The sequence below is a fragment of the Dermacentor albipictus genome, chromosome 1 (genome assembly GCF_038994185.2).
Source record: "Dermacentor albipictus isolate Rhodes 1998 colony chromosome 1, USDA_Dalb.pri_finalv2, whole genome shotgun sequence".
In the NCBI taxonomy this organism is placed as follows: Eukaryota; Metazoa; Arthropoda; class Arachnida; order Ixodida; family Ixodidae; genus Dermacentor; species Dermacentor albipictus.
Window position 1 is genome coordinate 276,376,286 of NC_091821.1, and position 22,192 is coordinate 276,398,477.

Sequence of the window (22,192 nt, forward strand, 5' to 3'; positions counted from 1 at the left end):
TGAATATAGACCAAATGTGCTGTGTGTTCAAGAAACACATCTCAAACATACGCAAACTAATTTTCTCCGACAGTACGCTATTTTTCGTAAAGACCGTGATGACACTGTCATGTCGTCCGGGGGTGTGGCCATTATAGTTCCCAAAAGTGTTGCTTGCCGGGAATTAAGACTTCGTACGCCCCTAGAGGCAGTTGCTGTCCGAGGAGTGTTGTTTAACAAACTAGTCATGATTAGTTCCATATACATTCCTCCGAATTACCAACTTCACAAAACAGAATTTCAAAACTATATAGATGAACTTCCGGCTCCTTACATAGTTGCCGGCGACTTCAACGCACATAACACTCTGTGGGGAGACTCTCGTTGCGATGCGAGAGGTCGCCTTATTGAAAACTTCCTCTCCTCCTCAGGAGCATGTATAATTAACAAGAAAGAGCCGACGTACTACAGTGTGGCACACAACACGTACTCATCAATAGACTTAAGTATAGTATCGAGTACACTAATTCCGTATATTGAGTGGAGTGTTCTGAAGAACTTCTTTGGGAGCGACCACTTTCCAATTATTTTAAACCTAACCAAACAGGATGTATGCTCGCCACATTTTCCGCAATGGAACATGCACTCAGCCAACTGAGAACTGTTCCAAGAGTTAACGTATTTAGGTGAAGATAACATTGCTGGTTTTAATGTAGACGACGCTGTGGCATATCTAATAGGTTTTATTATTGACGCTGCAACTAAATGTATCAAGCAAACTAACGGTTTGGCAAGTAAACGTCGCATCCCATGGTGGAACGACGAATGTTGGAAAGCACAACAAAATCAAAATAAGGCCTGGAGATTGCTTCCAAATTGTCCAACCGCTGAAAACCTTATTAAATTCAAACAAGTGTCAAGTCACCAGGTCAGAGAACACGTCGACGAGCAAAGAGAGAAAGCTGGGATAGGTACATCTCTAGTATGAATTCATACCCTGATGAAACACGAGTATGGAATAGGGTAAATAAGTGAATAGGCCGGGAGTCACATCCCCTACCGTTAGTAAGTAGCCAAGGTGATAGCCTCGAAAATCAGGCGGATTCTCTAGGCGACCACTTTCAATATATCTCCAGTGCATCGCACTATACACAAACATTTCTAAGATACAAAGAACGCGAGGAGCGGCATCCCCTAAACCGCAAAGGCTCATCGAGTGATGCTTACAATTGTCCATTTACTTTGGCGGAACTTAAGGCGTCTCTGGCTTCTTGCAACCACTCGGCGCCAAGTGGCGATCATATCATGTACGAAATGATTAGGCACCTACACCCTGAAACTCTGGAAACACTTCTATCTCTTTTTAATACCATGTGGGCGGCGGGGTATATCCCATCGTCCTGGAAAGAAGCTATAATTATTCCCATACTTAAACAAGGGAAAGATCCTGCCTTAGCCAGCAGCTACAGGCCAGTAGCGCTAACAAGCTGTCTGTGCAAAGCTTTTGAAAAAATAGTAAACCGGCGCTTAATCAGTTTCCTAGAAAGCAACAATAAACTAGACCCCCTTCAGTGCAGTTTCCGAGAGGGAAGGTCGAGAATAGACCACCTTGTCCGCATTGAGGCAAGCATTAGAGATGCGTTCATTCATAAGCAGTTTTTACTTTCAGTGTTTCTGGACCTAGAGAAAGCGTACGACACGACGTGGCGATACGAGATCCTCCGCGATCTTTCCGCGATGGGCGTCCGTGAGAACATGTTAAACACAATTGAAAGCTATCTGTCTAACCGCACTTTTCGCGTAAAGGTTGGTAATGTCTTATCGAAATCATTCACCCAAAAAACTGGGGTTCTGCAAGGGGCCGTAATTAGTTGCACACTGTTTATTGTAAAAATGAACAGCCTACATACAGTCGTTCCCTGGACAATGTTTTATTCCGTTTATGTTGACGATGTACAAGTAAGTTTCAAATCTTGCAATATTGCTGTCTGCGAACGACAAGTGCAGCTTGGGGTAAACAAATTGTCTAACTGGGTGGATGAGAACGGCTTCAAAATAAACACCCAAAAAAGTACCTGCGTACTCTTCTAAAACAAGAGGGGGGTAGCACCACTGCCTAGTATTACGATCAAGGGAGACCACCTCTCTGTGAGCAGCCAACATAAATTCCTGGGAATCACTTTAGATTCAAAGCTCACGTTTATTTCCCATATTCAAAATCTGAAAATAAAATGTTTGAAAACAATGAACCGTCTCAGGCTTCTGTCACGCACTACATGGGGTAGTGATCGAAAGTGTCGTTTGAACTTATATAACAGTCTTGTCCGCTCCCGCCTTGATTACGGAGCAATAATTTATAATCCTGCAACACCAAGTGCATTAAAAATCCTAGACCCCATCCACCACCTGGGTATCCGTCTCGAGACGGGCGCTTTCAGAACAAGTCCGATCCAGAGCCTCTACGTAGAGTCAAATCAGTGGTCACTTCATCTACAAGAATCATATAGCAGTTTCACATACTTCCTGAGAGTACAAGCGAACAGTGAACATCCTTGTTATTCAACCACAAACAATATCACCGCTGCTAAGCTCTTCCATAACCGGCCTGCAATGAGGAAGCCGTTTGCTTTGCGTGTGAGGAACCTAATTGAGGAAATGGGTGTTCCCCTCCTTGAACATTGTTTTATGACTCAAGTGAAACTGTTACCGCCATGGCAGTGGCAGATCATAGACTGTGATATGTCATTTGTAGATGTCGGGAAACATGCGCCAGAGGCACAAATTAAAATGCATTTTTTAGAACTCCAGTATAAGTACTCTTGCACTGAGTTTTACACGGACGCTTCCAAGTCGAATGCAGGGGTTTCTTACGCTGCCACCGGCCCATCCTTTTCAGAATCCGGCGCGCTGCACCCGGAAACTAGTATATTTACGGCAGAAGCCCATGCACTATTGTCGACAGTGAAGCATATTACGAAATCAAAACTTCGAAAAACAGTCATATATACAGACTCTCTAAGCGTCGTAAAAGCCCTGAATTCACTCTCTAAACTCAAGAACCCTGTACTTGTTGAGCTCTACTCCGTTCTGTGTAGAGCATGCAGATCTAACCAGCATATCATCATATGCTAGGTACCTGGCCCTAGAGGTATTAAGGGAAATGTTCTAGCAGACCAAATGGCCAGATCAATTAACATCACAAGCTACTCTTACCGCTGCAGTCCCTGCTACTGATCTGAAGCCTTTCTTACGGAGAAAACTACGGAACCACTGGCAACGCCTGTGGGACGCGGAAACAAATAATAAGCTCCACGTGATAAGACCACAATTAGGATTCTGGCCTTCTGTAGCAAAATCATGCCGAACGGATGTCCTGTTCTGTCGTCTCAGAATAGGACACACCTTTGGCACCCATAATTTTCTACTCACTGGAAGTGACCCTCCAACCTGTAGTAGGGTGCGGGGAGAGGCTTACCGTCCTCCACATCCTCCTGGAGTGCCGGAAAGCCGAAGTGGAGAGAAAGAAACATTTTCCTCTTGCATACCGTTACAACATTCCTCTTCACCCAGCTATGTTTCTTGGCAGAGAACTCCTTTTTAATATCAAGGCAGTCCTCAATTTCTTAAATGATGTTGTCCTACTTGTTACAAGCCCATTACATTCGTAGAGCATCCTCGTTCCAGAGGATGCTGCTACGAAAATTGTGTTGCATAGCACATGCCTCCAGACCCTTGCGTTTCAAGGGCTCTAAGGAGGCAGTAGTGCTCTAGCCAATCTTATAACCTGATATATTTTTACACATCGTATCACTCTTTTTAAATGCAACTTAATGTTCATAGCACACGTCATATGCCATCGCCATAATATTATTATACAGATTTTACATACTTTAGAGCGACTACTTCTTAAGGCCCCTTTACAGCCACATCGCCCCAACTTCATGGTACTCATTAGGTATATTGCGAACCCATTACCATGGACATGGCGCTCTTTGGCCATACTTGGCCCTTGCGCCATAAAACATCAAACATTCATTCATTAATCATTGTGCTAGTTAAACGACACTTCCTTGTGTTCAGTTGAAGTCTGGCATTAGAAAGGCATGTGAGCACTTCATCCAAGCGTTTCAGATGGTCAGTGAAAGTCGAGGAAAACAGGATGATGTCGTCGAGGTAACATAGACAAGTTTTCCACTTGAGGCCGCGAAGAACAGTGTCGATCATTCTTTGAAATGTGGCGGGAGCATTGCATAGGCCGAAAGGCGTTACGTTAAACTCGTAAAGACCATCCGGGGTAGAAAAGGTGGTCTTTTCTTTGTCTGCTTCGTGCATTGGAATTTGCTAATATCCAGAGCGAAGGTCAAGGCTGGAAAAGTATTGCACGCCTTGCAAAGAATCAAGGGCGTCATCGATATGGGGCATCGGATATACATCCTTACAGGTGATCTTGTTTAGCACGTGGTATTCAACACAAAATCGTACTGATCCATCCTTCTTATAGACTAAAATGACGGGTGATGACCAAGAACTGACGGAGGGGTGTATGACGTTTCTTTTCAGCATATCGGCGACGTTCTCCTCGATGATTTTGCGTTCGGTCAAAGAGACTCGGTAGGGACGACGGCGTACAATGGTCTGGCCATCGGTGTTGATACAATGGGAGGCAATGGAGGTCTGTCCGTGTGACGAAGCATTCATATGAATGGAGGCCTGATGCTTCGTGAGCAATTGTAGCAACGCTTCACTCTGAGCAGCAGTAAGGTCAGGACTTATCACAGAAGCAAGGGCAGATGAAGCGGATTTACCCTGTTGAGGAAGAGCTTGCGAGGCGGCAAAAGGGAGCAAGGAGACTGGTTGGGTGTCCACATAACAGGTCACTGCTGAGTCTTGAGGTAGGCGGATTGGCTCAGTCATCGTGTTTAAAGTGATGATTAATACAGAGCTTCCTTTGAACCGCACCAGGCAGGAAGCGAAGACAATCCCACGGGCAAGACAGCGGCCATAAAGAATGATGAACACGTCGCCATTGGTGATGTCCGTAGAAGAGAGAGTTAGGATTTGCTCGTTGCCGGGAGGCAGTACAAAATCGGCAGCAGCGAGAAAACGCAGTCGTAGCTCATCGGCACTCCAGCTGCAATGAACTGTCTCTGTCAGATGGACTACATGTTGACGGCAAGAGATTAAAGCAGACGCTGACAAGAGGAAGTCCCAACCTAAAATTAGTTCATGAGCGCACGGGAATAAAATCGTGAACTTAATACGATGACGGATACCATCAATGAAACGCATGCTGTACATTGGGCTGATGGCCGAATGATTGCTCCATTAGCCCCAATCAAGGATGATCCAACATAAGGGGTCTGCACTTTCCGCAGACGAGAGCACAGGTCTGCACGCATGACAGATATAGTAGCTCCCGTGTCAATCAGAGCTAACAAACGCACACCCTCCACAGACACTAATAACATGTCCGAAGGACATTCAGGAGGACTTGTAGCACTTCGCGGCGGTGCAGTTTTCTCTCCAAAAACTGCACTGTTTAGTTTTCCGGTCACTGGACATAGAGCTGGGAGACAGGCCGAAGTGGTGAAACAGAACATCAGAGCGGCGTCTCGAGACACGTGTGTTGTGGGCGGTGTTGAAGAAGTCAGCCGGAGATGGAGATCGGCGAACGGGAGGATTATCGTCATAAATGCGGTAGACGTGAGGATGTGGCTCATCACGTTGAAAGGCAGTGTAACCATGACGTTCGTCTTGCTGGCGGCGTCGGCAAAACTGGGAGATATGTGCTCGAAAGCCGCAGTAATAGCAGATAGGCCTCGAGGAACGCCAGGCAGAGTAGTAAGGCAGGTTCGGAACTCGGGCGACTAAAGGTGCCAGGTGATCGTGAAAAGGTACAGGCGGTGTGATTGGAGATGATGTGGCTGGCATTGCAGCAACCTGGGCTTAAGAAGCTGGTTGTGGGCAAGGAGAAGCATCGGCATGGTGGGCATTCTGCAGGGAGGCTAATTCCTCCTTAATAATGCCGCGCAGGTCAGGAGAAGCAGGTTGGACGTGAGTGCTGCTGCAAGGCAGTGAGCCATGCGCTTGCAATTCCTCACAAATTATGGCTCGAATGAGAGACTGGAGCTCAATACTGTTTGCAAGGAGATTGTCAGAAATGTCCGGTTGCAAGCGGATTGATTACAGGGTGTCGAGGCGCTGACAGACGGAGACGACATGCGACACCGTCGAAGGGTTTTGAACGGCGAGTGCAATAAAGGCAGTAGATCCTATACTTAAGAAGGTGTAGCACGTGGTCAGTTTCTGGCATGGCACTGTCGACACGGCGGCAAAGCGCGAGGATGTCCTTAATGTACGAGGTATACGATTCATCATAAAGCTGGACACGCTCAGACAGCCTCTTTTTCCCAACTTCCGAACGTACCGTGTGTGTGCCAAAAATCTGTTGTAGCTCCTCCTTGAAAGACGACCAATCACGGAAGTCTCTCTCGTGATTAACGAACCATGTCTTGGCTACTTGAGAGACGTGAAATGGTAAGTTCTTTAACTTCAATATCTCGTTCCAGTTGTTGTACTCGCTGACACGATCGTAGTTTTCGAGCCAGTCTTCCACGTCCTCACCAGGCAAGCCAGAGAAGATTTCAGGATCGCGATACCGGTTGTTGGCACAGCTGGGAGTGGGTGTGGCTGGCACTTGAGCCGAACTGATGGATGCTGCTGGCTGGTCTTGCGACATGGCGGCCTCTTGGCTTAAGCGGCGTCCTGAACGTAGCTCCAGGAGATATCTTGAATTGGAGTGAGGGCGAAGGGATCTAAAGCACCTCCACCACTTGAAAGACCACGGTCGAGACGAAGCTTTATTCCAAGAAGGAAAAATGGTGCCGACGCAAAAACGAACACGAGCCGATGATTTATGATGACTTTGTACAGATGAAGATGAAGTCTGCATAAATGCTTACACCTGCAACTGTCGATTGCTGTTTACAGTATGAAAAGGGGACCTTCTCAGATCATTTCAGAAGCAGAGACTTATTGCTTCTTTGTTCGCAAGTTTATAAATGTGCTGGCCTGAAATCTACAGCCTATTATTTAAGAACTTGATGGCATAGGTAAGACTCAACAGGTACAAGAACTCGCATAACGCAAGCCTGTGAGAATTACCAGGTTCAAAGCATTCATTTTCACATTCATTTTCACAAGTCACTTGTGAAAACAATCATCCACAAATCTTAAAACTTTTGCTACTCTGTCACAACTGGAGAGAGGGAGAAAAAAAATTCAGCAGAATGCATCTCACGATGACTGTCGACGGTAATGTGTTTAGCATTGAATCAATATTGCAACACAATGTATTGTTACTGTCAAAACAAGTTAGGTATGAGGCATCTACTGCAGCAAGACTCCTCTTTCGTGCTTCCCTAAGAACACTCAGCGCCATTTAGCGCCACCCCTGCAAAGAGAGAGAAAGAACCAACCTTAATGATATGCTGGAGATGTTAGCCTGGCTGTTTGCCTGACATGCTACTCCAGATGCTGGGTGATGATTATGATATATACAGTGATAAAACACCTAACAGCTCCCCTGCAAAGCCTGTGCATGACCTCTTAAATGCATGGTGCGTCAGTGCGCCAGTACGTGTGAACACTGAGAAACGTGTCATGTGATGACAGGGCTCCTCGCTCATGCTTCTTTCTGGACACACTCTGCCAACTAGTTGCTCTGCTGTGAAGTCTATGTGCGGCCCCTGAGATGAGAAGCATGGTGCACCTTGTTTCCTCACTTGCCGCACACTCAGTGGCACATACACTGTGATCCATGTTGGTGAGAGGTTCATCGAAGAGCGACAAGTACCCTTTGCATTCATGGCACGGCTCACTAAAGCATTGGCGTGACAGACATTCATTGAAAAACGGCACATGCCCAGTGCATTAGTGGTCCAGCCTGTTAAAGCATAGGGCTGCTGTCCTTGAACCTGTATGACGTGGGTTAGATTCCACCCAACAACACAGAAATTACAAGGCCATTTGTCGTTATTGTAGAGTGGCACATTCCCAGTGGCACATGCCTAGTTACCAAAATTGTCATCAAAGACACTCATTGAAGAGCGACACACAACTACTGGCTGACCCATTTCAGCATGAAAAAGGCTCATTGAGGGGCGGCATATATGTACACATTGCCATGTGACACTGTTGGCTACGTCAGATAGCCTCTTGTAGCGGTAAGGACATGTTTGCATTCACAAGCTGAGCTCACTGTGGGTAAAAGCAGTACCATCATTGATGAGCCCAGTACATCACACCCATCAAAGTGTTTCACTGCAAAATACAACGTATGGGATGGTAGTTACAACACATGAAGTAGTTAGTGTACATGTCATCCTTTTACAGTGAGCATTTTTTGAATAGCAACTGAACTGTTTTTTATTTATCTGTTTTTTCTTGCTTTGTATCCAGGTGGCGTCCCCCAGCCTACCTGACCAATGTGACTCTTGAGCAGCAGGAGAAAGTGCGCCAGAAGTATCGAATCCTGGTTGAAGGCGAGGGGATTCCTGCACCAATCACAACATTCAAGGTGAAGAACCATATGGCCTTAATGTTTGTGGACTTTACGATAGCTGCTGAAGGGTGGGCCCCTAAAGGAGGGAGGGGGGGGTGTAGCATCAAATGATGCATTACAATTTCTACAAAAAGTTACAGGATTGCGCAGCTTCCATGTGAGTGGGTGCAAGACACATTTCTTTAGTAGTCGTGGGATGAGCAACACATGCCGGTACATGTGGTAACATGGCAACACCTTCATGTCACAACCCCACAGATTTCACTCTTTTCAGTTGTCTTTAGTTGCACACCACTTAAACAGAGTGCATATATTTGAAACAGGCAATGGCTTGAAATTTATTATTAATATACACATCTCAAGCACAAAGGTGGTGCAGCAGCTCAAGCACAAAAGTGCTGCAGCAGCAACCTCACTTCCCTCTTGATGTTCCAAGTCTACCAACTTGACCATCACAAAGCTTGTAAGAGCTTGGCTTTTGAACACAGCAATGTAAAAAAATCAGGAGGCACATCAGGATTAGCAAATTTACTGAAGTTTGTCAGTGAGGTTGATGAAGTGATGGCCTTTGACCCTTTGAGGGTCACTGATGCCAGACACGTTTCGTGCCTTTGTTCAACATTGTTGCGGGCCCCTTTCAATTAATTTTGTGATAGGCTGAATATTAATTTATTTAGAACATACCGCAATCCAAAGAGCAAGCAGCAGGGCAGGGTTTAGAGAAACAGATAGATAAGTATGCTTTGGATAAAGAAGTATGAAAGGGCACTTTTACTTTCATTGTTTCATAGGCTGGATTCATTACATGGGTTCAGTAGTTTGGAAGCCTTTGTTTAGTCTGTGTGAAATTCAGGGAACTACTGTCAAAGTGAATTTGTCATGCAATAAAAGCATTTCCACACTGGGCAGCATTCAGGTGCCCACCACTCAAAGTAGTGACTGGCGTGATAACTCCAAGAGCGGACCCAAAAGAATCTTTTTACTGAAGCAGAAGGGTAGCCGGTACTGACCCGTGCTACTAGACAGGTGTACTTCACTGTTGTCCCTACCATTTGGTCATGTAGTGTCCTTGTGTAAAACTTTTTCTACTCACTACATAGCTTTCTTTGAGCCTCTTTCGCTGTCTGTGTCGGTTTTGTGATGCCAGACATCAAAGAATAATATGTGGGTATCGAGCTCTGCTCACTCTAGGGAAATGTTTTGATATCAAAGAGCTTGTTCGTTTAAAATTTGTACTGCAACGCTTAACGATCAACCAGCATCATTTTTACATTGCAATGCACAAGTGGTTCCATGATGCAGTTTGTATATAAAACGCCCCAATCTGTAGAACTCAGGCAAGTGACTTCTGTATCACGACAGCGCTGCTGCCCTCACAGCACTGAGTGTGCTGCAGTTCCCAACAGAAATCTGAAAACAATGCTTACTTCACCTTCCCTACTTCCCATATTATGCCCTTTGCGACTTCTTATATCCAAGACTGAAACTAAAAGCTTAAAGGAATGTGTTTTCAATGTGTGGAGGAGATAAAGAAGAAAACAACGGAAGCACCAAGGATTATCGGTTTGCATGAGTTTCTGCACAGTTCTGAACAGTAATAAAGTGGCGGGACAAATCTGTTGCATCCGAGAGAGTGTACTTTAATATAAATAATGTTTTGAAATGTTTGAAGAAATATGCAAACTAGAAAAAAAAAACTTGCATTACTTTTGGGTAACCCTCATATGTCGTTACTAGAGACTGGATGTTTAGGCACTACAGCTGCCATTTAAAGGGATACTGAAACGATTTTGACGATTTTGTACAAACTTACTGAGTCATTAGAGTAGGTCCTTCTGATCATTAATTGACACATCCAAGTGCTCCATGTAAAGTGTGTCATTTATTATAAGGTTTTAAAGAGGTACATCGCTGCCAATCGCAGCACAGTACTCAGCTGAATTTTCAGCCACCGCTAACCATTTCATATAAATTGCCCTAATGACATTAGTAGTGCAAGCTGTCTGATTGGCTGCCCAGGGCACGTCATCGATATTTTTGCCAACATTATGGTAAACAAATGTTGTTCATAATAGCTGGAATGTTAGTTAATTTGTATTTATAAAAATAAAGTAACAGAAAGAGAATGCGTAATGGCAATTTCTCACTACACTTAAGCACTTACGGCACAAAGCAAGTGTCACCTGCTTGTGTTACAATGTGCTCCATGTTGATGAGAGCTCCATGGTCAGCGTTAATCTCGATCTTTCTTTTCGCAAGCAACATGGTTCGCCCTTGTTATATTGTGGGCGGAAAACGTAGCGACTGGCAACAACAGAAAGAACGGGGAATAACCGGCAGCGTCGTGACACGAAGAATTATATGCAAAAGCGACATAGGGCAGGGCAAAGTGCCAATCAGTATGGTTGGACGAGACATACTTTGCAAGTATGTCTGTTACGGTGCGATTAAGACGCTCCTAGAGACCATTTGTCTGTGTATGGTAATAGGTAGTCAGCTTGTGCTTGGTTGAGCAGGACTGCAGGATGTTGACGGTGACTTTAGAAATAAATATTCGACCATGGTCAATGCGCAGTTAGTGTGGAGCACCATGTTGCAGAGTCATGTTACATAGAAGAAAATCGGCAGCATCTGTGACGCAGCTTGTTGGGAGCGCTCTGGTGATGGCGTAGTGTGTGACGTAATCTGTCACCACAGCGACCCACTTGTTACCAGACGTGGATAGAGGGAAAAAGCCAAGTCAGTCCAAGCCAACATGAAAGAACGGCTCCGAAGGAATGTTGAGGGGTTGAAGGCACCCGGCAGGGAGCGTCGGAGGTGTTTTTCAGCACTGGCATTTTTCACACGCCGCAACGTATTTCCAGACAGAGCGGCCAAGGCCTGGCCAAAAGAAGCATTGGCGAATCCGGTCGTAGGTGCGGGAGATGCCAAGGTGTCTTGCCGTTGGTAAATCATGAAGTTCTTGGAGAACAGCTGACCAGAGGTGCTTAGGAATGACAAGGAGTGGGGCAGGACTGTAGGGGTGTACATTGTGGCTGTATAATAGACCATCCTGGAGAAGAAACAGGTGGTAGGACGAATCAGAAAGCGAAGAGTTCAAGCCATCAATGATGGTGCGCAAGGTGGCATCATGGTGTTGCGGTTGAGAAACGAAGAAAACGCAAGCGTCGGCATCTGGGTCAGGGTCGGCGGGTAGTTCGTCCATAAACAGCGTGATAAACAGTCTCCATCTTGATGTAATCGGCCTGATTTGTACGCTACTGCATAGGAATATTCTTGCAACCACAGAGCCCAGCGACCAAGCCGGCTGGTAGGATCCTTGAGTGAGGAAAGCCAGCAGATCGTGCAGTGGTCCGTGATTACAGAGAAGTGCTTTCGCCAGAGCCAGGCATTCGCGATCTGTAATCGAATAGTTGCGCTCCACTGCAGTGACGAGGCGGCTAGCGTAGGTGATGACACAATCTTGACCCTGTTGGCGCTGGGCTAAAACGGCTCCGATACCCTGACCACTGCCATCGGTACGCACCTCTGTAGGAGAGGACAGGTCAAAGTGGGCCATTATAGGTGGCGTGGTACAAATGCTGATCCTACCAGCGACCAAGCCGGCTGGTAGGATCCTTGAGTGAGGAAAGACAGTAGAGCGCGTGGCGGTCCGTGATTACAGAGAAGTGCGTGCCATACAAGCATGGGCAGAATTTGGAAACCGCACAGACGAGAGCCAGGCATTCACAATCTGTAATCAAATAGTTGCACTCCGCTGCTGTGAGGAGGCAGCTAGCTTACGCAATAACACGATCTTGACCCTGTTGGCGCTGAGCTAAGACAGCTTCGATACCGTGACCACAGGAATAGGTACGCAGCTCTGTAGGAGAGGACAGGTCACAGTGGGCCAGTATAGGTGGTGTGGTGAGAATGTTGGTAAGCTGGGCAAATGTGGCAGTTTGAGCGGAGCCCCACGTAAGTGACACGTCCTTCTTCAGAAGATCGGTATGTGGTCGGGCAGTCGCTGCAAAGTCTTTAACGAAGCGTCGGAAGTAAGAGCAGAGTCCTGCAAAACTTCGGACATCTTTGACAGACTGAGGTACAGGAAAAGCTGGACAGCACGAATTTTCTCCGGGTGTGGTTGAATACCGGAAGCGTCGACGTGGTGGCCAAGCACTGCACTCTGCCGATAACCGAAGTGACACTTCAATGAATTTAGTTGGAGCCCAGCCTCACAGAAGACTTGAAGAACAGCTGATAAACGCTCAGCGTGCGTCTCAAATGCAGGCGAAAATACGAGAACGTCATCTAGGTAGCAGAGGCATGTTGACAATTTGAACCCTTGCAGCAAACAGTCCATCATACATTTGAACATTGCTGGTGCTTTGCATACACCGAATGGCATAACTTTGAATTGGTATAGACCATCAGGGGTGACGAACGCCGTCTTCTCTTGGTCCTTTTCATCCACAGAAATTTGCCAATAACACCGAAGGTCTATTGATGAAAAGTAGTTGGCACCGTGGAGACAATCGAGGGCGTCGCCAATGCGAGGCAAGGGGTAGATATCTTTCTTGGTAATGCGATTTACATGACGATAATCTATGCAGAAATGCCTTGTGCCATCTTTCTTTTTAGCAAGCACCACGGCCGACGCCCAAGGGTTTGACAAAGGTTCAACAATGCCTTTGGCGAGCATCTTGTTCACTTCATCTTGAATAACCTTACGCTCTGAAGCAGAAACTTGATATGGCGGGCGATGAATAGGACTGGCATCACCAGAATGTATGTGATGCTTAACAGTTGAAGTCTGGCCCGATTGGCGATTGTTGAGGTCAAAGATGTGGTAGGGAACCAAAAGGCAACACACAGCTGCTGCTTGTTCAGACAATAGGTCTGCAGCAATCATGGGACCAAATGTTGCGTCAGGGCAAATAGCATCCTGAGGACATGGTGAAGAATCTGAGCAGACGTCTACTAAAAACAGTGCGACGTGGTCATCTCCTATAACATGCAGCGTTGCAACCGATATGCCTTGGGGTAGAACTTCCATTGTCAAGCCCAAATTGACGACGGAGAGGCATGTCCAGTTATCGGCGTTAGTGACGACGGAGTTGGGCACAGTGATATTGCACATCAAAAGGACATCAGAACAGGTCTGGCGACGTAATCACCATCGGGCACCGGAAGAGATGATAGCAAATCGACGAAAGTCAAGGCTTTAGGTGGCAGGTGGACGAAGGCGGTCGAACTAAAGTTGTTCGGCAGTTCGGCCAGAATATGCTCGAGTAGAGGAAGTTGTTGTAATCTCAGTGCTGACACCCATTATTGCAATCGCACCGCTGGCATGAGTTGTTGCAAATGGGTCGCAAGCCCCAAGGGTAGCGTTGGCCTGGCGGCCTGGGGCACAACTGGAAGCATCCGAAGGTCCTTGCAAAGCATGAGTCGACTGCTAACAGAACTTGTTTATTCTAGCATTGCAAAAGAGCGGCCGGTCAGGTCGACCGAAGAGGAGAGACGGGAGAGCACGCTACTCAACGGAAGAAATCGGAGCCTCTCTTCTCGACGGAAGAATTCGGAGCTTCTCTCCTGCCGTCCGGGGGCAGCTGCTTTTATACTCTCGGAGTTGAGGGCAAGAGGGAACGTCATGAGACGAGGCCATGTGACAGCGGGGCGCGGACACGCTGAGAGACATGTTGAGACGAGTGTAGTGACGCATCCGCCAAGCCAGCGCCGGTCAGACCTCCTCGCTTCACACTTGGGGAGCTCCTCTCCCCGGCTGCCGCGCTTTGACAAGCGTGGGCACACACACACGCACACATGTAGACACGTGGCACTGAAACATGCCTGGACGCGCTTGGCGGGGAGGCGTTGCGGCAGCTCCGAGCGGGCCAAAATGTCCGCCGCTTTGAACGAAGCCCCGGCGTTCGTTGCATCCGCGCCGGCTATACCGTGAGTCGTAGGCGAAACGTAACAAAGTTTGAGGCAAATGGTGCCAGCAGAACAGTCGATCAAAACAGAATGCACCGTAAGAAAGACGAGTCCGAGGATTAGGTCATAGGGACAATTGGTCAGCACTGTAAAAAGAACAGGAATCATGGACATCTGGGCGCCAGTATCTATTAACGCCGTCAAAGGGACAGCATCGACGTGAACATCAAGTAAGTTCTGATTCGTTGGGAGCGTCAGTGGAGAATTTCGACAAGACGAAAATAATGCAGCACTACGCCCAGGAGCTGCATGGTCTAGTTTTCCGTTCAGGAGGGTGCATAATTGGTCGGCAACGAACAGCGGCGTGGCTGGGGCGACGGGAACAAAAGGCGCTGAGGTGACGGCGAGCGAACAGGACGACTGTCATCGACGGATACGTCAGAGGTAGGAGGCATACGGCGAGGTGAGTAATGGTGTGGGTCGGCATGTGGGCAAGGAGACGGGAAAAAGGAGCTCGAATACAGCAACGTCCCGGAGGTGTGGCAGTGGCGAGCGACATGGCCAATGCGGAGGCAATGGAAGCAAATGGGCTTGTCGTCTGGAGTTCTCCACTCAGTACGGGTGCCATATCTGTGAGGGGAATACAGATCGCATTTGAACATACGATGGACTCTTTCCTTCAAAGGTTCAAATGGTCAACATGCCTCTGCTACCTAAATGACGTTCTCGTATTTTCGCCTAGATTTGAGACAGACCTTGAGCGCTTATCAGCTGTTCTTCAAGTCGTCCACGAGGCTGGGCTCCAACTAAATTCATCGAAGTGTCACTTCAGTCGTCGGCAGATTACAGTGCTGGGCCACCTCATCGACGCTTCCGGTATTCAACCAGACCCAGAGAAAATTCGGGCTGTCATGTGTTTTCCTGTACCTCAATCTGTCAAAGACGTCCGAAGATTTGTAGGACTCTGCACCTACTTCCGACGCTTCGTGAAAGACTTCGCAGCGATTGCCCGACTGCTTACTGATCTTCTGAAAGAAGGACGTGCCATTTACGTGGGGCTCCGCTCAAACTGCCGCATTTGCCCAGCTTACCAACATTCTCACCACACCACCTATACTGGCCCACTGTGACCTGACCTCTCCTACAGAGCTGCTTACCTATTCCTGTGGTCACGGTATCGAAACCGTCTTAGCCCAGCGCCAACAGGGTCAAGATCGTGTTATTGCGTAAGCTAGCCGCCTCCTCACAGCAGCGGAGCGCAACTAGTTATTTGATTACAGATCATGAATGCCTGGCTGTCATCTGTACGGTTTCCAAATTCTGCCCATGCTTGTATGGCACGCACTTCTCTGTAATCACGGACCGCCACGCACTCTACTGGCTTTCCTCACTCAAGGATCCTACCAGCCGGCTTGGTCGCTGGGCTTTGTGGTTGCAAGAATATTCATATGCAGTAGCGTACAAGTCGGGCCGATTACATCAAGACAGAGACTGTTTATCGCGCTGTTTATGGACAAACTACCCGCCGACCTTGACCCAGATGCTGACGCTTGCATTTTCTTCATTTCTCAGCCGCTACATGTTGCCGACGAGCAACGCCATGATGCCACCTTGCACGCCATCATTGATGGCTTGAACTCTTCGCTTTGTGATTCGTCCTATGACCTGTTTCTTCTCCAGGATGGTCTATTATACAGCCACAATGTACACCCCTACAGTCCTGCCCCATTCCTCGTCATTCCTAAGCACCTCTGGTCAGCTGTTCTCCAAGAACTTCACGATTTACCAACGGCAGGTCACCTTGGCATCTCCTGCACCTACGACTGGATTTGCCGACGTTTCTTTTGGCCAGGGCTTGCCCGCTTCGTCAGAAAATACGTTGCGGCGTGTGAAAAATGGCAGTGCCGAAAAACACCATCGACGCTCCCTGCCGGGTGTCTTCAACCACTCGACATTCCTTTGGAGCCGTTCTTTTGTGTTGTCTTAAACTTACTTGGCCCTTTCTCTCTATCCACGTCTGGCAACAAGTGGGTCTCTGTGGCGACAGATTACGCCACGTGCTACGCCATCACCAGAACGCTTCCATCCAGCTGTGCCACAGATATCGCCGATTTTCTTCTATGCAACGTGATTCTGCAGCATAATGCTCCACACCAACTACTCACTGTCTGTGGTCGGACATTTCTTTCTAAAGTCATCGCCGACATCCTGCAGTCCAGCGCTCAACCAAGCACAAGCTGACTATGTCTTACCATCCACAGACTAATGGTCTCACGGATCACCTGAATCACGCCCTAACAGACATGCTCGCACAGTATGTCTCGTCCGACCATACTGATTGGGACCTTGCCCTACCCTATGTCACTTTTGCATATAATTCTTCGCGTCGTGACACTGCCAGTTATTCCCCACTCTTTCTGTTGTTCAGCGGAACCCACATTGCCACTGGACGCATCCCTCCCATCCACCGCAGCAGAGACCAGTGAGTATGCACTTGATGCCATCACCAGGGCAGCCCAAGCACGCGAAATTGCCTGGGCTCGCCTCCTGACCTCTCAAGAAAAGCACTGGCGTTTATGCAATTGCTAACACAGAGAAGTCCACTTTTCGCATCGATCTCTAGTACTCCTGTGGTTACCAACTCATCACGTTGGCCTGTGAAAAAACTCCTGTCTCGGTACACAAGCCCATATAGAGTGCTGCGTGCCATGACTCTAGTTACGTACGAAATTGCCCCACTCAGTACCAGTGCCTCATCTGCCCCGTATTCCACTGATGTTGTATATGTCGCACGCCTCAAACCATATTACTCTCCTGTCATCACCGATCTTTCGACGCACCGGGACGGTGCTTCTGCCACCGGGGATAATGATACATGCATATTGCGTGTTTCTTGTGGACGATGTATGCGGGTGCCCCCTACAAAGATGACGAACGCTTTCTGGCTCTCGAGCTGTCGGCTGAACTGGCCAGCGCTGCAGTTATCCTTTGTAATTATACCTTGTAAATAGTCTCCAGTTCTTAATACTTCGTTCACATAACAATGCGTCAAGCTTCGACATCACATCCCTCTGCAAGGCAGCAGACAAGCGGAGTGGCTGCAGTGCATCGGAATGTCGCTATCTGATTGGCACCTGAATTAGCGCGTTTGCGGCCGTCACTTTATGCTGTAGTATTACTACCACAACACACAATAGTGTTTCGCATGTCTGGTATTCGGGTAAATGCAAGCGTAAGCTGACTGGTCCTGGCCGTTTCACCACTGTGCCATTTTACAGGATGAGCAGAGGTGCAAACGGGAACAGTCTAATTCAGGGACTTTAGAACGGTCTGCACGGTGTGGCCACCTGGTGGCACAGAGCTCAACCAAACGTAGCAGCAATAAGGAAGTGCATTCTACTTTGCTGCTGGTGTGAATTTTCCGCAGGAGCATAATCGTTAATAATGAACACGTTGTTTCTGTACATTAATTAATAAAGGGAAAGTCAGACATCCACCCGTTCGTAGCAATTGCTACAAAGGAAACCCATACGGGTTCCTCGAAAGAACAGCTTCAGAGTTGAAGAAAAATAATTCCTGGTCCGGGACTTGAACCCGGGACCACAGCCCTTTCCGGGGCAGCCGCTCTACCATCTGAGCTAATATGTTTTACACTTGGTTAGAGCAATATTAGCTCTTTGTTTGGCTAGTTAAGCTCTGGGCTTCCAAGTGGCTGGAGCATGCAGATTGATCAGGTCCCTCATGTACGTCTATGCGAAAGTTCCTTTATCAGTTTGAGTTTATGGCTCCACCTATCCATCAAAATGCCCATCTCGCCTGTGGTTACCAGAATACCGGACACGCTCGATGCTGCGACAGAAATGCTCGCAACACATGCTGCATTGATAACTCTTGCTTGGGGTCAACTGCTAGGCACATGGCAAAGAGGCTGGAGACGCTTCTTTTGCTCGCTTTTAGTCAACCAGAAGTAGACTACACGACATGCCATCATGACGCAGAGGCAGTGAAGGTGGAGCTTAACCCTTATCACTAGGCGAACGAGTTGAGGAGAAAATGCGTAGCTATGGAGGAGGGTAACTTGTAATTGTCCGTAGCTCTCTTAATATGAGACGCTTCACACAAGTTGTGGTGCGAATGATGAACTGTAGCTGTAGCCTACGCGTCTACAAAATTTGTCCAAACCGCTTCAGGAACCCTTTAAGGCATATATTGGCACCAATTACTGTCCTTTAGGCCATGTATAGGCTCACTTAAGAAGAAGTTTCGCTGTGCATCTGAGGATAAATCATGATTTTCTAACAGCCCACTAAACCCCTGTTTTGTGAAGTTCGTTTTATTTTTTCAACAAAATGGAATAAGGCCGGCTGTGCAGGTTACAAGGTTTGTCTGAAGCTTAGTGCAACTAGATACCATGGGAAAAGTTGTTAAAGCAGTGACTTACAAGTGCATCCTAAGATTTTCAGGTTTCATGTTGTGCCTTTTTTCTCTGAGGATTAGGTTGTATGGAGAAAAAAAAAGACAATTTAAAATCCACCGAAGTTGCCACTCATACTTGTACTTCGAAACATTTTATGATCCAGTGCCCTCTGAAATTGCAGAATGTTCACCGTTCAGAACCTTTCACAGTTCTTTTAGTACCGAAAACCCAGGATTTTTGTCCATAACAGATTGATGCTTCGAATTTTCCTGAATGTCCAAAGTAAGCCCCACACTCAGGGTCAGAGTTGTGCCCAAGCATTCTAGTTTCTAGATTAGCCTGCTAAAAACATAAAGTTGGCGCACAAATACACCTTCAAGTATATCACCGCATAGAGCAGTTTGAGTCCTTCTCACAGCAGTGCTTTAGTCTGCTGCAAAGCTGTTAATAACAGCCTTTACACTGGCAAAGTGTTTGTGGTACTAGTTAGCTGCCTTCAGCCAAGTTTCCCAGCAGGTGAGAACATTATAAACAGGATGAGCCTAGGACAAAACTTGGGGGGGAAAAAAGCATTTTTAGGACCTGAAAATGCAATATAGGCACCAACATCGAAATTTCAATATTGGAATTTTTAAAATAATAATGGATATACAAATTTTTTCGCATATGAGCAACACCCCCAATTACAACACCTCAAAAAGAAAAGGAAAAAAACCACATGTACAACTCACGGAAATAACTGCATACAACACTCAAATCTGTGTAAAAACAGTCGCTATTTGCAGATTCATGAACCATTCACATCGTATCTTCAGTGAGCGGCTGTGTTCCCTACCTCTTCAACGACGCTGATAGTGGAGAATGTTGCCCTAACGGTGGTTTCACAGCAGCACTGCCCACACTCCCGTAAAACCACACCTCGAGGGGAAATTTGCAATGCCAGGAAGCCACACCTCAAATCGAAATTGGCATGTAACATGCACATAGATTTTACCGTTCAATGTAAAAAAAAAATGTTTGTCCATGTTTACAAGCAAAAATATAATAAACTGTATAACACGTACAATCTACAGCTTTGGTTTTGCTGAGAAAGTCATATATCAATTCGTTTACAGTTGCTTACTGATCTGTGCACCAGCTCGATTATTCAAATATATTATTCACAGCGGCCGTGTGGCTTCCCGAGAGCTGCATGGTTGCTGTGAATAAATTTGCATCAACACGGCACTAAACTGCAATTTTGGTGGTCGACACCTGGCCATACAGTGTTCGTTAGGCTTCACAGCCAAGCTTCTCATGGGCAGGCGCGACAGTGGATGGCAAACCACCGCGGGACGTTTGCCACTCATTTGTGATCGGGCCATAAATCATGCACATAGGCTAGACTGAGGACCACAAAAGCAACGATCATGCCTACCAAGTTCGTTTGTGTGCTTATAGAATGGAATAGGTTAAACTCACATGTAGATGGAAAACATCAAGTTAAATTTGCACAACAAAGTATGAAGTGCCGCTGTCACTCAGTCAAGGTCACACCTCACAGCGTCACAACAACACACAATGGGTGAGCATGATATGTCCCGAATGCCTCAACCACCACAAGATTTTGAGTAAACTTGAAGCAAAACAGTGAGCAAGAGCCTGTAAAGACATTTTCGGTGCGGCTGGCGTTTAATAAATTTGAACTTGCATTTTTGCATGAACATAATAACAGCACTTTGAAGATAAACTGACCCCAGAGAAAGACCTGTTTCTTTTTTATTATTTATTTATTTATTATTTATTTCATAATACTGTGAGCCTTTCTCAGGCTCTGACAGGAGTGGAATGTACAATAGGTGGTACAACAGGTTTGGTGTTCCGGAAGATGAATGAAAAGATACATAACTTATATAAATAATAGAATCAAAGTGTGCAGAGCTGTAGAATCATACAATTCATGACTCATAATCAAGAAGGCTGTGACTACAACTCATTTACAAAAGCATTTTCAAAGAAAGATTCAACGTTCGCAACAAAGACATCAATTGACACATCATTCACAATATGGCGGGGCAGACTATTCCATAGTTCTATGGATCGAGGAAAAAAAGAAAATTTGAATAAATTACATCTAGCAGCAAATGGCCGTATGCACAAGTCGTGATTGATTCTTTTGGAGCGGTGGTGAGGTGGCTTTAGGTACACGTCTTTAGTTATGTTGATGCAATCATGATATAACAGGAAAAGAAATTTCATACAGGCAGTTAGTCGTCGGCATTCTAACGTCGAGATGCTAGCCCTTTTACGGAGAAGTGTCACGCTATCGTAACGGGAGTAAATAAAACGGAGTGCTAGGCTTTGAATTCTTTCAAGTTTCGTTTTCAGGTAAGACTGATGGGGGTTCCAAACTATGGCGCTGTACTCCAGGATGGGTCTTACTAGAGTCATATAGGCGTTTAGTTTTACATGCGCAGGTGCAGCTGACAATTTTCGTCGGATGAATCCAAGTTGTCGGTAGGCCTTTGTACATATGTTATCTACGTGGGATTCCCAACTCAATTTTTCAGTCAACGTTACCCCCAAGTACTTTACTTCATTATTACGCGTCACAGCAGATCCTGATAAAAGGTAAGTAAAATAGATGGGAGTTTTTTTCCTTGTTATGGTGACAGAGGACGTTTTGCTTACATTTATTTTCATATCCCAAGTTTTACACCAAGAATCAATGTTAGTTAGGGTTAAGTGCAGATTATTTTGGTCATCTTGTGAACGAACCGTAGTGTACACAACGCAATCGTCTACAAATAATCTCAGTACAACATCTGGAGTGACACAGGAAAAAATGTCATTTATATAGATTAAAAAAAGTGTAGGTCCTAATACTGATCCCTGTGGAACACCAGAGCAAACGTCTAGGCTAATGGATTTGGCATTTTTTATTTCGACGTATTGAGTACGGCCTGAGAGGTAAGCTGTAATCCAGGAAACGATGTTTGAATTAATACCAATCATTTTAAGCTTCTCAATTAATTTACAATGTGGAACAGAATCAAAAGCCTTTGCAAAGTCAACGAACACTGCATCCACTTGCAAACCAGAGTTAATAGCAGCCGCGAAGTCGTGTGTAATTTCAAGTAATTGCGTAACTGTTGATAGTCCCTTCCTAAAGCCGTGCTGGTTTACATTTAAAAGCTTGTTGCTTTCCAAGTAAGTTATGACTGCTTTGTTAATTACATGCTCCATTAATTTGCAGCAAGAGCTAGTTAGTGATATAGGCCTGTACATGCTTACCAAGAGCCTATTCCCATTTTTTTTGAACACCGGGACCACTTTCGCGC

At 46.3% G+C, this 22,192-nt stretch overlaps 1 protein-coding gene across 1 annotated transcript in view; it reads left to right on the forward strand.

The window, feature by feature from the left end:
* The window catches only part of abs (ATP-dependent RNA helicase abstrakt), a 214,526-nt gene that overhangs the window by 36,010 nt on the left and 156,324 nt on the right, over nt 1–22,192 (forward strand). Inside the window, exon 6 of the mRNA XM_065440624.1 lies at nt 8,440–8,557. Coding sequence (XP_065296696.1) covers nt 8,440–8,557 — 118 coding nt within the window. The remainder of the gene's footprint in view (nt 1–8,439; nt 8,558–22,192) is intronic.